This window comes from Chenopodium album, chromosome 1, assembly GCF_948465745.1.
Source record: "Chenopodium album chromosome 1, dcCheAlbu1.1, whole genome shotgun sequence".
In the NCBI taxonomy this organism is placed as follows: domain Eukaryota; kingdom Viridiplantae; phylum Streptophyta; class Magnoliopsida; order Caryophyllales; family Amaranthaceae; genus Chenopodium; species Chenopodium album.
In genome coordinates, this window is record NC_137834.1 from 18,656,191 (window position 1) to 18,669,262 (window position 13,072).

General features: G+C 32.6%; 2 protein-coding genes across 2 annotated transcripts; one reads left to right on the plus strand and one right to left on the minus strand.

The window, feature by feature from the left end:
- Window positions 1–1,055: 1,055 nt before the first annotated feature.
- On the plus strand, window positions 1,056–7,110 carry LOC145642503 (bifunctional nuclease 2-like). The gene is made up of 9 exons (XM_081693714.1): window positions 1,056–1,463; window positions 2,949–3,155; window positions 3,258–3,310; window positions 3,426–3,482; window positions 4,812–4,877; window positions 4,971–5,042; window positions 6,164–6,273; window positions 6,392–6,483; window positions 6,592–7,110. The coding sequence occupies exons 1-9, from the start codon at window positions 1,187–1,189 to the stop codon at window positions 6,687–6,689; spliced, it is 1,032 nt and encodes a 343-aa protein (XP_081549840.1). The 5' UTR covers window positions 1,056–1,186; the 3' UTR covers window positions 6,690–7,110.
- Window positions 7,111–7,186: 76 nt separating this feature from the next.
- Window positions 7,187–11,744, minus strand: LOC145642513 (thiosulfate sulfurtransferase 16, chloroplastic-like). The gene is made up of 6 exons (XM_081693723.1): window positions 11,396–11,744; window positions 9,054–9,167; window positions 8,835–8,908; window positions 8,400–8,470; window positions 8,218–8,271; window positions 7,187–7,530 (listed from the first exon to the last, which is right to left on the minus strand). Exons 1-6 carry the CDS (start codon window positions 11,575–11,577, stop codon window positions 7,456–7,458), a joined length of 570 nt encoding a protein of 189 aa, XP_081549849.1. The 5' UTR covers window positions 11,578–11,744; the 3' UTR covers window positions 7,187–7,455.
- Between the last annotated feature and the right edge of the window lie 1,328 nt (window positions 11,745–13,072).

The window sequence follows — 13,072 nt, forward strand, 5'->3', positions numbered from 1 at the left end:
AAATTCTATCTAAATACTATACAACAACATGAGAGAAAATTCACAAATTTTTTAAAATATGAAAATTAAATAATATACAAGTATACAATGAATAAAATTTCAAATTTTATCACATAAAGATATACGATATTTGTTTTAATAATACAAATAAACCATATATTACACGGATTTCATATTTTCATCTAGACATTCATTATAAAAAAAAATAAAAAAAAAAAAAAAAACACACAAAATGCATACACAAAATAAAACATTAGACAAAAAACCCTAACCTCTCTTTCCTCTCTTCTCTCTCTAAAACCCTAGCCTCCATTGTTGAATTTTGGAGGGGCTTCCATCGATTTTTATCGGTAAAAACCCCAATTATTTGTTTTTGTGTGTTTTTTCTATTGTTTTAGGTTTATAATAATTATTCCTCTGCTAGGAGGAATATTTCTCCCTCAAAAGATAGGGTTTTTCTTTTTCTTTAGAAGGATTTGGCTCCTTCGAAAAACCGGGTTTTTCTTCTCTCTTCTGATGGAGGATTTGCTTTTTTATTTTATGGATTGCTATAGAGTTGTTTCATGGGTAAAATTTTGTGCCGGGTCGAAAAAGAGGTTAATATTTCGATAACAATCTAGCGAATCAGACGGAAATTTTCTACATAACTACAACAGATCGATAAACCCCTTCGCCGATGAAGGCTGTAAATCATAGAGATATGAAAGAGGGAATGAAAAATGTACGATTTGCAACAACGATCGTAGCTTTGTGTACGGAATGTTTTAATTTGATTCAATTATTATGTTTTTTTTTTTTTTTTGAGAACCATTATTATGTATTTATTAGATCTAAATCTCTTTGTAGATGTGGTATGACTTTATTTATAAATCAATTTTATTTTAAAAAAAATAAATAAAAACATTAGACATTTGATTTGACAACAAATTGCCGACCAATTAGATGTCACATAGCGATTTGCGCGTACCAGGCAAAAAGTTATGGGCAACAAGGACACCTGCCAAGCTCACTCCAAACACCTTTATAAAATAAAAAATACACCTACAATTTTCATGTTTCATGACTTCGCAAAATTCCCTCTCATCATTCACCTACATTATCATCTAACGCTTACAGTTGTTTTCTGCACTTGCTAATTTTTCTCTCTCTCTTCTAAAATTATTGTTTTCAATTTCACTTTCTACCAATGATGCTAAGAACTGAGCTTTGTGTTCGTAATAATGTTCCAATTTTAGGGTTTGGTCCTTCTTCATCTTCGGATCAATCTAATGTATTAAGTCATTCAATATCGTTTCCTAATTCTTGTCGATTTTCTTTGCAATTTTTAGCCCTTTCGAACCCTAGAAAATTTCAGAAATCCGCTTTTATGAAATGTAAAAGTCACTCTCATGGTAGATTTTATCCCGAATCACATCACCATCAACCTGATGATGAGTATTTAGAAGCTTCCTTATTGATTTCAGGTATATAATTTCCAATTTATTTCACTTTTTTCATGTTTTTTGTATTGATTTTAGTTAAGTAAGCTATGTTTTCTATGTAAATTGGGGGAAATCACTCAATATTATAGTGAATTGGGTTTTGTAATTAAATTTAGTAATTTTTGGGGTAATGTATTTTTCTGGGGTTGGTTAATTTTAGATGTTAATGGTCAGGCAAAGTGTAAATCTCACATAGATCACCATTGATTGATTTTATTTGAAGTACTGAAAAACTTGCTAAGCCTAGAAATCCTATCAGATATTGATGCTCATATATGGTAATATTTGTTACAAAGAGGAATTTCGCACAGTGACAACCCACATTGATTGAAACAATTACTGTACAGTTCTCCGTCCTCCCAGCAATCGTTGTTGACATTGTCGGATTGTCCGAACCCCTTATAACTCAAGGCTTTGGTATGCTATACTAAGTTGCCCTATATAAAGCATCCCCCCATGCTTTTTGGAATCTCAAGATAGTAGATGCAGCTATAATTTAGTGGGTGTTAATACTAAGCACTTGGGGACAGAATGTGAGTTTATAAAATTATTCCCCTCGAGTGTATATACACTTCTAAAGGGATGGAGTATATTACTAGATGGGATGATTCAGGGTATTGAGCTGTGCAGTGTGCACAGCCTTACTTGTTTGAAATCGATACTAATAGGGTAACTCATATTGAAAAGCTCAGAAAAGAAACCATTTTGAATCAGTGCAAGGGAGATATTGTTGCCTTTGTATATATAATCAAATTATGTAAAAAAAAGGGGTGGGGTGGGGTGGGGTGGGGTAGAGGGACAGTAATACATTACACTTGACCTTTTGTTCGCGTTAAATCATTTCATGACCCTTTCTCACCCTAAAAGCCCTGTCTTTGTTTAGCAACAAACTGAAAAGGAATGCAATCGCTGAATATACTTCTTACAAGTCTACGGATGAATCAGTAGGAGCTTCTGTATAAGAAGATCAAGGTTCATGCTAAAGCAAATTTTGAGTTTTCACAGGAAGAAATCTCTTCTGATGCTTTAGACTTGTTTATACTTAGTAGTCTAATGAGCTTTTGTAGTTAATTGTGTTAATATCATAATATGTGCGGATAATCTATTCTGTGATGTACTTGTAAGACTAAGAATTAAGATGATTAGCAAATGGATGAAAAGTCTGCACAATTCCAATTATAATTCAAAATTGTAATGGCATGCTTTGTTTCTCCTCAAATACTTTCACCAAGTGCTTTTAATTTTAATGTTTGTAAGAATTTCTCAATCTGAATGGATACATTGTACACATAAACTATGGAGATGGAGATGTGATATCATATATGCAAGATATATATATATATATATATATATATATATATATATATATATATATATATATATATATATATATATATATATATATATATATATATATATATTATCTTTTTTTTTCCTGGCAGTCTTATAATCCTACTTGGTTTGCAGAGACTGTGAAGCATTACCATTTGCGAAAGCAAGGATTTCTAGAGGTCAAAAGGGTTTCTCGACAATCTGCTCCTTTCCCTACTCAAGTGAAAGATCGTAAAACCGATATCAACTCCATTGGATTAAACATTCTTCGTAGTTTTCGGCATCCAACTATTTTTCTTAAGATATCTTGTCAAGGAGATTTTTTGCTTCCCATTGTTGTAGGTAAGGAGTCTGACTATCCCTCTGTGTTGCTGTTTAGCTGATAAAGATTTTCATCATACAACCGTTTGGTTACAATACGTGATTTGCATTAACTTAATGCAGGAGAGTTTGCTGTTGAGAAACTTATTGATTCCTTAAATGAGGATGATCATGGGGTAATTTCATATCTGAAGTGGATATTTTTTTTCAAATACTTTTCTCCTCTGGAAGAATGATTTGCAGATTATTTGATTCTGCTATTCAATATTTTCTTCCTTGATTTTTCTGCAGGATTACTCAAATCAGTTCCAATTTTTGAGAAATCTTGTGGTTGGACTTGAAAATGAGGTACATTGTTAACTTTATTACCTTTAGACATCCCAAGCTCTTCAATCAGCAGCCACTTTTGTACTTTTTCCCCCCTTTCTACAGTTTCTTAAAGGTCATCGTGTTATCAAAAATATAAATAAGCATACCTTATAGGATTCGTCTCCGTTTCAGATTATGATTAAAAGGGTCACCATTACTCAATGAAAAGTATTCCAGCATCAAGGGACTAAGTCTACTATCTTAGTAATCTGTAATTCACTTATTGTCTGTTGTCAAGTAGCAGTTCTTGCAATACATTTTGCTGCTATCATTAGGATAGTGCTGCATAAGCTTTAACTGCTCGACGTTGCCATAGGCAGGAACCTTCTTTAGTGAATGGGTATGCTGTTATCTTCTGGTGCTCTAGAATTTTGGAGGTTCTCTTCTTCAGTTTATACGCCGTATGTATTAGTGATTTTCAGAGTTCCTACTTCTTGGATTTAATAATTGTTACTTAGACCAAGGAATTGTGACCAACTACGTAGTATGTAATCATAGGCCTCGAGTACAATTTTGTTTATATTAAATCTTTTCTCATCATTGTGTTTCCCTTTGATCAATCTGAATTGATCTCACTTAAAACTGTTATCAGTCCGGACATTTAAGAGGTTTGGATTTGTGATGATGAACTCTGATTACATGTTCTAAAGTTAGTATGTGCTTTTGGCTGACAACAGTAGCTATGTGACCTCCATTGGATGAGATTAATGAGATCAAAGTTGGGGTCTTGTTTCTTTAATGAGATTAATGCCTCTAGTGAGTGCTTAGTCATTCTTGCTATTATTGTTTTCTCCAAATATCCTTTAGAAATTCAGTCATGGTACATTTATCCTCCTTTGTTCTCCAACTGGATGTTTTGTATAGTTCATTACTATAGCTGATGTCCATCCACCACATTTTTTATTGTTTAAAAGACACTTCAGTGTTTATAGAGACTTTAAGTATTCTTTAGCTTCTATTGTTTTCCGTCTTAGTATGTGCTGTCATTTTAGAACAAAACATAGTAATGATTAGTCACCAAAATTGGGAGCAAATTGGCTTCCCACTTTTTATGCCTTTGAGATCTGAATCTATCTATTGAAATATTAATATGTATCCCCTCATAGATATATCAGTTTTATGTCCGTCTTCAGTGTACATAAGTGCCCCTTTTTGTATTATCTTCCATTCTGCTGATAATGGGGTTCTTCTTTTGTTAAATTTTTCTTGTTTTCCTTGTAAAAGGCTTTAGTATTTCAATATGACTGGAGTTGATGTTTGTTTTTAAGTGAATCATCTCTTATTGTATTCTTCCATCTCAATTGTTAGGTGAGGATGGTGAAAATTACCAAAAGGACTGTCGACACTTACTTTTCCAGAGTATATTTTGGCAAAGTAAGTTTTTTGTTTTTACAAATTTGGTTTTCCAGCTTAGGCACAATTAGTGTGATTGTTTGTGTTTTCTAAGAATATTCTGGCTCATGGCAGGTTGGAGAGAGGGAAAATTTTAGTGTCGATGCACAACCATCAGATGCTATCAACTTAGCCCAAAGATGTAAGGTACATATTTTACATACTTAATCAGCGTCGATTGAGAATTTTATTTTTTAATTTTTCTATATGCTACAATTCTTTTTATAAATAATTAGTCATTGACCTGGGTAATGGCCCTGCCTGACTGCCTGAGTCATTACTTGTAATTTCCTTTTTTTTTTTTTTTTTTTTTGAATTCTGGAAAATATAAATTTAACTATTATATTTTGAGAAAAAAAATTGGTTAACAAACAATTAGCCAACTGAATATTTTACTTGATCTTTTGTATTTCAATTATAATAAATTTCTTACACTATACATTTTTCATCGAGTTGCAAAGCTGTTATATATTTTGAAATATAAAACGTAACACACTTAGTTTGCTAAAAAAAAGTGCAACCTTATTCTCCTATTTTTTTTTAGGCTCCTATTTTCCCCAATTTTATGTGTGATCTACGTACGATTTAAATAAAAGAATAAAGATCAAGCTAAAATTGTTATCACAAATTATTACCCAAATATAATTGTTTAGGGATTAAATTATTATCATATATATATAACTGTTTTATAGTCATAAGTATTGTTATTGGAGTGGTGGCTCATTTATGAATGCGAGGTCAGGAGTTCAAATCCTTCAAAGCATGGATACCGACATTTTTTTGTGAGTAGTTAATAACTTAATATTGATCGTGTGCGCATGACATATCACGACTCCATGTCATTTTCCAAGTCATGGTGATACATGGAGAGATGACATCTATCACCTTTGGAGTTCAATAATATAGTTGGATGTTATTAGTGTTTTCTGCTAAGACTTTTTTCTGGAAATGTTAGTATTGCAAAAATAGCCAAAAGTGTTAAAACATAGTGATATATCTACTTTCACAGCTCTCAAGTATTAATTGCTATTCTGCTTTTGTACTGCAAATGGTGCCCTTTGAAAGTTTGGTGGAGACCTTTATGTGTTCTTGAATTGGGTGCTCTTCATAATTTATGAATCAGAATCCAGGATTCATCTATTGGATGTTGATTCATTTATGCTTTATTGTAGTTTATATTGTAGTTTCTCTTGACTTTTATGTTTTATAAACTGCTGCCTCTGGTACTGCTCCAACTATTGTTTTTATAATTAAATTATGTTGCACAGGCCCCAATATACATAGATAAGCAAATTGTCCTCATGGATGCTATCAGGATTAGCTATGGGACCGGCAGAATTCGTGATAAAAAACCTATCTATGACGTTTTATTGGACAGGTATTAACCTGGGTGTTCAAAAAGATTCTTAATTCAGTGATCCTGATAGGTTATGTATTTAACATTAGCATATTTATTATAAAATTTCTGTAACCAATAATCAACTTAATTGATGCAGCCCCATGGACGGTCCAGATCCGTTGGCTGAGGAATTTAATCTTGTGCTGAATATGAAGTTAGCAGCGCAAGAAGAAAGGTACAATGACGCAGGTATGCAGTAGGTTAACAATGTAACAACCACATCGCTCTTAGTTTGTTATTTGTTAATATTGCTATCGACTTTCAATCATTTTATTTTGTCTAAATTATGATGTGCAGCAATGTGGAGGGACAAACTTTTAAAGCATTCTAATTCTAGAATTCAAACATCACAACCAAAAAACTGGCTCGAGTCACCGATCCCAGATTTGCCTTGATTGAAACATTAAAGGAGAAACTGACCAGAAAACAATATATTCGATTATGGTGCAATCAACACATAAGGCATCACATCCTAGAAATAATTGTGATGTTGCTGTGCTAACAGGAAAAAGCATACTTAGGAGTTGTACAGGTTATTTTTATGATTAGTTTTCGTATTTAGCTGTAAATATTTTTTAGCTGTAAATATTTTTTAAATAGTTCACAAGTAAGCCTATAGGTCGTTCGAACCTGTCAAAAAAAAAAAAAAAAAAAAAAGAATCAGAATTTTACAGGTGGTGTGCCGACTGTTATGGAAATTTTATTCCAATTTATAGTGAATGGTTTGCCAAAAGTAGGATTTTATTGATGAATCTCTTATAATGGCTAGCCGAAGAATTGAAATATACGACAATACGACATGGCTTATGCAGTGGCACAATGATAATACCCTCACCTTGAGCAACTCTAATATATACAAACAACAAAAAACAAAAAAACAATCGCTCACAACTAGAACCAACTTTGAAGTTTGTCTGACCATTTTATATTCTTCATTGCTAAGCCAAGATGAGTAATATGTCAATTAGCTTTTTACATCAAACAAAACAAGAAATAGAAGGCAAATGCCATGGACATTATGACCAAATTCTTAGCTCAAGGCTTACAGAACGATACCTGAAATGTACAACTTGATGATAATATATACATACAGATTACAATTTTCAGACATGCACTACAACTATTCATCATATCTTAAGCTATTACTATTAACAGCTTCTGCTAAATTTCTGTTGGAAGTTCACTCTGAGTCCAAGCAGAATAACCACCAGCGATGTCAATGATGCCTGTATAGCCCTGTAATTTAAGAATGAAATGTCATTAGGCCGCGACAATCTCTCAACAATCCCCTTTAAATATGCCCTTTAATATTTTTTTTCAATGCCATAATTTAGGTGATTTCAGACACAAGTTCTACATATAATTTATTACTAACAGGTTTCAAAAAAAAAAAAAAAAAAAAAAAAAAAAAAAAAAAAAAAAAAAATATTACTAACTACTTTTAACCAACTTATATCATTAATATGAAAGAGACCGGATGTCATCTAGTTGGTGAATTAAGAGTTCATGTGAAGTTGTGAACTAATTAATAACAAATTAACATGCAATATTGTATTGCAGTGCAAGAAAACATCAATTCGTTTCTTTCTTAATAGAAGAATTTATTAAGAAAAAAAAAAATAATAGAAGAATTTATTCATAAATATCCTAAGCAATCTTCTCATGGATTGTCAGCTACCCAAAAATATTAAGTTGGATTAAGGCATTAAGCAACCAAAAGTTATCCTCAAGAGATAATTAATAGTCCCCAAAAAAAGTTTATGACTAACGACATGTAACCAACTCGATTCATGAACATGAAAATGACCATATAGAGTTGTCGTGAACTATACGTCTAATTTCTTAACTTCACAAAAGTGCAGCTTAATTAAGGAAGATGATTCATCAGTATGGACTATATCAAAAGTAATATTCTATACTTACAGCAGATTGAAGATCATTGGCAGCCATAAGAGATCTCTTTCCACTTTGGCAACCCTGCATATACATAAACATATAAATATTGTTAAACAGGAAAAGAAAAAAACAACAGTATATATTTATATATGGTTCTTCAATGTTATATGTAATGTGTACAAAGGTTTAAAGTTATGGATCAAACATACAACAAGAATTTCATCATCTTTGCTGAATTGCGATTTCACTTGTTCAAGAAAATTGGGGTTCTTTGTCATCCCTGCATCAATTGGAATGATAGAGTAGTCAGCAAAATACGACAATATCCAATTTGAATTATCAAACATTAATTACGAAGTTCATAAATCTTGTTTGATTATCGGAATTTTGCCAGTTTTTTACTCAGCCTTGAGCGTTTTTCATACTATTAAAATTGGCCTTACCAACTATTATTGAAAAGTTGGCTTGCCTTAGACCAAGTTTTCTCATTAAATGAACTACTTGCTAACCAATGAATTTATTAAATATAGATGTATAACAAGTAATGCTAACATATGAGTTATGACTTAAGTAATCCATAAAAACAATTTATATTACAGAGTACTACTGGTACTAGGTAGATAAACAAGCCAAGTGGATCAAACCTGAACCAATTCGTAACATGTAAGGGATGTTCACAGCCCCGGGTACATGCCCAGCAGTGAACTCTTCCGGAGTCCTGCAAATTTTATCCCAGGCACAAATCAAAAATTTACTTTTGATGATAGGGAAAGGGCTCAAAAACAAACATTATACGAAGTATCTGCTAAATAGTAGCCTAATACAAAGTACAGAATGTATTTCCACGAAAAGGGAGATTTTACCGGACGTCCAAGTAGCTATGGCCAGCTAGAAGAAGCTCATGAGCGACACGAACTGGTACAGATGTTGGAGCTGCAGTAACCTCCACATTGCTAGTCGCTCCAGCTCTCCTTGAACTATGGAATTTCATCGGGTTATCAATTATTTGCGTTTCAAATAGAAATTAAACTAATATATCCATTTTTTTTTCCATATATTAAAAAGAGTTCCTAAAAATATGTATATGTCATATTCTTGCATTAGCATCATGCCAATCATTACATATTTGTTTCATCTCCTACAAAGTTTGAACACTAAACTTCATTGAATGAAAACCACAAATATTACCAGCTAAGTTAAAAATAAATTATGTCCAATTAATCCATACAAACATATAAATAGAAATTAGAATGTAGAATAAAATAAAAACTAATCCAAATTTATTTAGGGGGTGTTAAACACCACCAATATTTTTTATCAAAAACGCCGACATTTATGGTGAATGGACATTAATACCCCTTAATATTACCCCACCTATCTTCCTCTTTTACTTTTTTCTCTCTCATCACCCATAACGCCACAACCACCACTTCCCAACCACCATCAACACAACAGTGGCTGTACAAGCGGCGGAAGTTGGGGAAAGGCAGCGGCGGCAGTCGGAGGTAGATGGGCAGCGGCGGCGACGATCGGAGTAATGACCTGCATCACCTCTGATCTTTTAATTTTTGAAAAAATCTCCGGCACCACGATAACCGGTTTTGGACTCCGGTCAACCGTGGCCAATCGTCGTGCAAAACCGGTCACCCAAGATGGCCATCGGTTTTAGATGTCAGTTACCTTAGTCAACCAGCGCTAGAAACCGATTACCGTTTCGGGTGACCGGTTTTGCACGCCGGTTGTTCGATCTAGTCGCCGGAAATTAAGTAACCACCTTCCCGCGTGACAAGGAAGGTGGTGGGTTGTCATTTTTTCCAATGGCTGTTGATAGATCAACTTGCTGTTGGTGATTTGGCAACCCAAATACAAATCTGGTACCTCTTGCCCTCTTGGTGGTTGTGGGCGGTGATGGTGCAGTGGGTGGTGGTGGTTGTGGACAGTGATGGTGCAATGGGTGGTAGTGGTCGTGGTTGTGGTGGCGTGGGTGGTGGTGGCGATGGTGGTTGCTTAATTTTGTGGTGGTTTATGTTTGAGTTATGTTTGAGTTGGACTTAGGAGAGAGATAGCAAAGTGGGATGAGTAAGGGTAATTTTGTCCCTTCATTATTTTTGTTGGCGGTTTGATTCACTTTATATAAAATAAAATCTCAAAGTAACACCTGGAGGCTAGTGCAATGCCTAAGTCACACACGTACTAGTTTAAATTATTGAATCAATTTGTTAAATGGGACTAGACTCCCTTGTTAACCAAATCAAATAAAATTTAGAATGAACTATAAATGAGTTCATTATCTAGATGTCAATTAATTTAATTGGTCTTTGATAATTCTTGAAATACTTTGTATATCTTTGAATTGAAACTCTAGAAGTATATACCACAATATATATTAAAAAGAAAATAAAATCTCTTTATTATTATTAGAGTAATTTAATTGATAGTTCAGTGAATGTGTGATGCTCCTTTAGTTCCTAAAAAGGTTCATTTGAGATTTATTTATTTATTTTTAAACTGTTAAAAGAATAAGTGAATTTTAATTTACTCCCTCCGTTTTTAAACATTTACTTCATTTCTCATGGACACAAATACCAAATGCAAATCTTTGATCAATTGTATCTTTAATTATTAATAACTACAAATTATAACAATTGAAATTTAATAATCCATTTATTCAAACAATTCCAACAAATACTTATAAGACTATAGTTTTTCTTATGTACTCCATAAATTACAAATATCAGTCAAATCAAGATAAATAAATAATGTAAAAAGTAAAATAGACCACGTATTTGAAAATGCAAAGAGTATAAAAGTAGCCTCATTTAGGGTCTGAACTCAGCTGAACTGAAATAAATATTTTATAAGAGAAGGACTGAGCTGGACTTAACTGAACTGAATTGAGCTTAACTGAGCTGAACTGACTGAACTGAATTTCAACGTAAGAGAACAGACCCTTAGTCATTTAATCATTGGAGTAACCTCATCTATCTAGATAACCTCATTTGTTCATCATTGTAAAATCTGTTACACAATTAATTGGTTTTTTTTTTTTTCTTGACAGGAAGTTGATTGTATGTAACGGGTCACACCACGTGACTGGCCACATAAAAAACAATTATGAAATAAAATTGATAAAATAATCAAGAAAATGCTTAAATAGTGAATACCAATTAGAAGCAATCAAGATGATGAAAAACATATGATATACCTGTAACTGGCGTAATTTCTGTTGGGGATGTTTAAACGGCACCGTATCGGGAGCAAAGAAACCTTCTTAACAGATACCGAAGGTGTAAATGAAACACCATTGACGAGGCGGTCACGTAAATTGTGAGATCGTAGAATTGTTTGTTGAATTATAGAGGAAGATGATGAAATTGATGCTGCCATTTCTTTCTAATTTGAAGCTTGTTTTATTTTTGTCAAGTAATAGAAATGAATAGATAGAAAAAAAATGAGAGATTTTATTATTTAAGAGCTTAGAATAATAGGAGTAATTACGTAAAATTAAAATAAGATGGGGAATAATAATTGATTTGTAAGAGATGAGCAGAAAAATAAAAATGAATCAGTGCCACGCAATTCTCAGGAGTGGGGTTTTGGATATTTGTAGTTTAGGATAAACTTTGGTTTTATATAAAAACAGAGGAAAAAAATAAAAATTAAATATGACATGAACGATGTTACGTATGTGAATGTAAGAGTGTCTTAAAGATAAAATCTAGGAGGAGGTTCCGCATCACCCTTACATTGTTTTGCGTTTGTATAAATCAATTACTCTGTCCCATTGTAGGCCTACCTTAAGCACCTGTCACCTCATTCACCAAACAATCATCTTTGCATTGATTCACGAGTACAATTAAGCGTATAGCTGTTACGGAGGATTTGTTTGACATGTTGGGCTAATTAGTAAATTTACTTTGTGAATTTTTTTTATTATTACATTGGTATTTTTAATGTAGTATTATACTTATTGTGGTATTTTAATGTACTATTTTCTCTGTTTTAAAATACTTGCTTGGGTTGTTCCACTTTTCTTTTTCGACCGTTTTTAAATACTTCTCCATTTTATTATTTGAAAAGCTTTTATAATATTTAATTAATTTTTCTCACCTAGTAGACCCAACTTAATCATACTCCCTCCGTCCCCGATTGATCGGAAATTCTAGGCCTCAACTAATTATAGTCCAAGATGACTCAACTAAGGGTATTTTCGTAATTTAACAAAAAGCAAAAAAAAAAACCTTATTTGTGAGTACCAACGATATATATAGCCAATACCATCCTGAGTAATATTGAAATACCATCCTACAACGCGTTGATATCATCATAGTACTGCGGTTGGTATCGTAAATAATAAGTATTCTTGTTGGTATAAGTAGCTTTATAGTTGGTATCCTAACTACGACTTTGTTGGTATTTAGTTGCGTTCGATTGGTATCAGAGCCATACAGTTGAAAGCTAAACTAAGTTGTTAATTTAGTTAATAATTTAGTAAAACTGGAGAATACCAGGCCCTTTACTGAGTGTAAGAAACCTGATTTTAAGTATTATTATCATATTATTCCTGAAAATACTAGTAATTTTGGCCCATTCCTTAATTATATAGTAGATCAAGTTGGCGAATTAAGATCGGAAGTTGATAACATACATGCTCGTTGTATTAATATCGAAAATAAGATATCAATAACCACAACCAATATTAATAAAAAAGTAAGCGACCTAAACGAACAAGTTAAACAAGTTCAACTTGCTTTAACAAACGAAGTTAGGCATCAATTTGGAAAAAAAGTATCACCTAATAAAGAGAAAATTGTCCCATATAAATATAAATATCCTTTTCAAAATCTAGATAAAAATAAAAGTTTACTGTATCACTCCCTAA